Source organism: Monodon monoceros, unplaced genomic scaffold (genome assembly GCF_005190385.1).
Source record: "Monodon monoceros isolate NGI ecotype Baffin Bay Population unplaced genomic scaffold, NGI_Narwhal_1 Super_Scaffold_11, whole genome shotgun sequence".
Classification (NCBI taxonomy): Eukaryota; Metazoa; Chordata; class Mammalia; order Artiodactyla; family Monodontidae; genus Monodon; species Monodon monoceros.
The window spans coordinates 2,267,455-2,271,953 of NW_021703767.1; the positions used below are offsets into that span (position 1 = coordinate 2,267,455).

The window sequence follows — 4,499 nt, forward strand, 5'->3', positions numbered from 1 at the left end:
GGGGAGGGGAGGGACCGTGAAGAAGCCCTGTCAGGACGTCGCATGGCACCGGCCTCAGGGGTGCTGAGCCCCTGAGTGTGCTGAGCTGACAGCAGTGCTACGGATTTGGCTTAAAAACGGGGCTTTTAAGAACCTTGGAAAGAAAAGCAAATCCCAGCTACAACCGCAAACTGAAGCCACAGCCTCTGAAGATCAGGCAGAGAGCACTGGAAGCCCCCACAGCACGAGAAGCAGCGCTCGGGCCGCCTCTCCCCACGCAGCCACTGCCGCTGCCCCACCTCGGCTGGGGCTAAGGACCCTGCCCGGCACCCATGCCCTGCCCCAGCACTCGCCCCACTGAATCCACTCATCTGATCAAACACAAAACCCTGCCAATAACAGTATGTCAGAACCGGAGTGCTACGGGCTCAACCAGGTCCCCAGCCCATACCTTGAATCCCTAACCCCCAATCCCTCGGAATATGACTTTATTCGGAGACAAGTCTTTACAGAGGTGGTTAAGGTAGAAGGTCACTGGGGTGGTCCTAATCCCATCTGACTGGTGTCGTTCAGAGGAGATGAGGACACAGACACACACAGAGGGACGACCACGTGAGGACACAGGAGGAGACGGCCGTCTGCACACCCAGGAGAGAGCCCTCGGGAGGGACACCAAGGGCCCCCCACCTTTTCTTTTCATATTTATTTATTTATTATTTGGCTTGCACCGGCTCTTAGTTGCAGCGCTCGGGTTGTTCACTGTGGCATGCGAACTTCTTATTGCAGCACATGGGATCTGACCAGGGATGGAACCCGAGCCCCCTGCCTTGGGAGCGCGGAGTCTTACCCGCTGGACCACCAGGGAAGTCCCCAAAGGGCACCTCTTATCTCCCACAGGACAGGCCTGCGTTCACTACCTCATTCAAGTGTCACCAAGTGAACGCTCTGTACCTGGCCCTCTACTGAGCACAGAAACGCTTCTGGAGGTTCTTAGAAGGTAAGTTATAGAGAACGGATCTCCTCCAGTGATTACTCAAACGCAGTTACTGTAACTGCACACTCCCTACTTCTGACTACTTTGCCAGCTTAAGCATAACTGAACTAAACCCACCCGCACAGCCGGGGCACCGCCAGCAACAGTCCCGGGGTCCATGCCAGTGACGCTGCCCAGCCCTAGCTGCCCTCGGAGCAGGGCAGGGGGTGTCGCAGGTGCTGGCGCCCAGGCCCCACCCCCAGAGCTTGACCTAATGGGACCAGGGTCTAGACATCAGGATTTCTAAAGACACAACGGGCAGGCCGCAGGGTTGAGAACGGCTGAAGTTGGTCGGAACGAGAACGCAAGAGTTAGAAAGATGCTCTGCAGGAACCTCACCACCATCAGGTGAGATTCAGTCAGACAGCCGCGGACACTACACCGCTTTCCTCTGTAATTCTGAAATATAAGGGTTAGCCCTCTAGACTCCTGAACTGAGTCTACTCTGGGCAAGTGAGCGAACACGTGCAGGACAAACAGAACAGCATCTCCCACGTCAGCACCAGCAGACGCCAGCTGGGACGGGGCCCTCACTCCCGCTCTCAGAACACAGGCCTCATGTCCAGGGGCTGGGCGCGACCGTGGCGGGGATACTCACGTGCCTCTGGGGTCTGGAAAGCGTGGATGAGCTGGGAAATGGTCCTGCCAAGTTCCTCCTGCGCAGAAAACAGAACAAACGCCCTCAGTCCTGAACAAACGTGATCGTACAGCAACGAGCAACGGCAGTGAGGCAGACATTCAACCGTCCTCACTCGTCGCGGGGTCCGGCTCCACGGGGCCTCGCAGCCCAGCGAGCCTGGGGTTTGCAAGTCTCACACTGGCCGCGAGAGGCCTCCCCTGAAGGCCAGGGCCCACAGGACCTCACAACAAGCAAGGGCAGGGACTGCCCGCATGATCGATGCTGAACCCTGAGCAACGGAGGCTGACAAAGGAAGGGGCGGGAGAGCAGGAGCCCGGGAGCACACAGCCACCTGACCAGCAGAAGGGGGCTGAGACCCCGTAAGTTACCAGCTGCCTGCCTGTGTCACTGTGCCAGGTATCACCTAGTGCACTGGCTAAACAGACGTTTCCAGAGCCTCCCCCGAGAGCTTCTAGTTTATCAGGCGTGGAACACAGCGCAGGAATCTGCATTTTAAATGAGTACCGTCACCACCCAGGTGATTCTGAACAGTAAGCAATTCCCGCTGGGAAACACTTCTAAAAAGACTAGCATCTTAAGGCAGTGAAACTACTCCGTAAAATACCGTAATGACGATGCACGTCATTGTACATTTATCCAAACCCACGGACTGTACGTCACCAAGAGTGAACCTTAAGGTAAGCTATGGACTCTGGGTGATGATCACGTGCCATGTAGGTCCACGGACGGTGACAAAGGTCCCACTCTGGTACGGGTGATAACGGGGGAGGCTGTGCTTGTGGTGGGGGAAACCTCAGTAGCTCCTCCTCTCATTTGGGAACCCAAAACTGCTCTAAAGTCTGTTTTTCTAAAAAAGGCCAGCAGAAAAAATACTCGTCTCCGAAGACGTGAATTCCGTCCCCTGGTTTCCAGCATTTCGGCACTTCATTGCCATCTCTGACAAACACAGAACAGACAACCCGGTTTTCAGCCATGACGCACACTGGCATTCAACAGTGTTGCTGCAATGCTCAACTCAGCAAGCGCAAGACTCACTGTAACCCAAGGCCCCGGCCCCTCCGGCCATTGAAAGCACAAAAAGGATGGGAGCTGTAAAACTCTGCCCAGCGTGTCTGCAGTAGTAAAATGAGGGTCGACAACGTGCTCGCCTGTCCTCCCACTGTTCCTGCTGCCCCAGCTCCTTCTGTACCCTCCCAGGCACTCACCTGGAGCAGTGGCTTGTCCTGCATCCACATACAATAGAACAGTCCTTTCCACACCTTCAGCAGCTCATCATGAGTGAAACCACCTGCACCAAAAACAGCAACGCTCAGAACAGATGAACCCAGCTTTTTAGTGCCAGAGAAATGTGAACGCCTGACCTAGACCGCAGTCATCTTACTGTAAAGGTACCCGGCCCTCCCTCTCAAGCCATCCTCCCAAACTCAGAACCTGCTGGGCCTGTGGCTGGAAGGACTCCCCCAGATAACTGTCATTTCATTCATTCAATAAACATTTCCCGAGAGTCTACAAGTAACAGGCGCTGTACTCCATTTCTGTCGATTCAAAATTGAGTGAATCACCATTTCCTGGTCTGGATGGTGTCTACTCAGGTGAGTCTGTTGGCAACAATTCACCCGGCGTTACACCTGGGCTTTGTGCACTTTTCAAATTTTAAAATTACAAGTTACCTCATTCAGGGTCGTTATGAAGGCAGATACTGAACATATAAAATCACCCAACAAGTATGTACTGAGGTCCTAACTACGTGTCTGGCACCCTGTTCCAGAGCAGTGGTTCTCAGACTTAGCAACAGGATCACATCACCCAGAGGGCTTCTTAAAGCGGATTTCTGGCCCACTTGTCAGAGTTTCTGATTCAGCAGTACGGGGATGGGACCCAAGAATTTGCATTTCTAACAAATGTCCAGGTGATGCCGAAGCTGCTGATGGGGCCACGTTTTGAGACCCACATTTTGAGAATCACTTAGGAAGCATGTTCTCTGAGGACTGTACACTACGTGAAACTCAGACGACAACCCAATAATTACACAAGAAAAAGACTACCAACAGTGATAAATGCCGCTCTGAGGAAAAAACACAGGGTGCCCAAACAGTGGGTAGCAGGGATAGCGGGATATATGGGCTGACGCGGGGACCGGTTCCCAGAGGAAGGCAGGTCTTAACTGCGAAGAGGAAATAAGGGGCTGGGGAGGGGGAGCCTCCGCATAGGGACACGTGCCCACCGCAGCAGGAGGTGAGCGCCGCGCACCTTCAGGGCAGCCAAGGTGGGGAAGGGGCGGAGGGCCAAGCGCTCAGGCGGGAGCACCAGCGGGAAGCGGGTGACGGGTGGAAGCATCGCCGCAGGCCCCGCCCACTCGGCCCGACCACGTGGAGACTCCACGAGGTTGGAAGGTCCCCTAGCCCGGGTGGCCGCCCCGCGACCCCCACCCGGCCCGTCCGCCAAGGCGCCCCCTCCCACATGCCGCCAACCCCGCGCCCACCTTCGGCCCGCTGAGTCCTGGCGACAATGTATTTCCGGAGTTTCCTCACCGCCCGGTCTCGGGTCACCTGCTCGTTCCCTGCCAGGCGCTGCGCCAGCTGGATTTCTGGCGGAAGCTGCACCCGCGGACCCATGGCGACCGCGCCGAGACCCCAGGGTATCAGTTACCGCACCGCTTCGCCTGGGCGCACGACGTGACGTCACATGACCGCGCCGGCTTCTGCCAGGCGCCGCGTGACATCACACGCCCGCGCCGGCCTGTCTTGGACTCAGCGTGACGTTCACGCGCCCGCGCCGGCCTCGCCCGGGCCGCACGCCACCGTCCTCTAGTGGCCGGGCCCGGAATGACAAATCCATCTGGCTCTG

General features: G+C 56.6%; 1 protein-coding gene across 3 annotated transcripts in view; it reads right to left on the minus strand.

Moving 5' to 3' along the window:
• The window catches only part of RRP1 (ribosomal RNA processing 1), a 29,588-nt gene extending 25,321 nt beyond the window's left edge, over nucleotides 1-4,267 (minus strand). For all 3 annotated transcript variants that reach the window (XM_029215007.1, XM_029215006.1, XM_029215005.1), the window contains exons 1-3: nucleotides 4,135-4,267; nucleotides 2,858-2,940; nucleotides 1,611-1,668 (exon numbers count right to left, since the gene is read on the minus strand). In XM_029215007.1, the coding sequence (XP_029070840.1) occupies nucleotides 1,611-1,668; nucleotides 2,858-2,940; nucleotides 4,135-4,267 (274 nt within the window). The remainder of the gene's footprint in view (nucleotides 1-1,610; nucleotides 1,669-2,857; nucleotides 2,941-4,134) is intronic.
• Nucleotides 4,268-4,499: the final 232 nt, after the last annotated feature.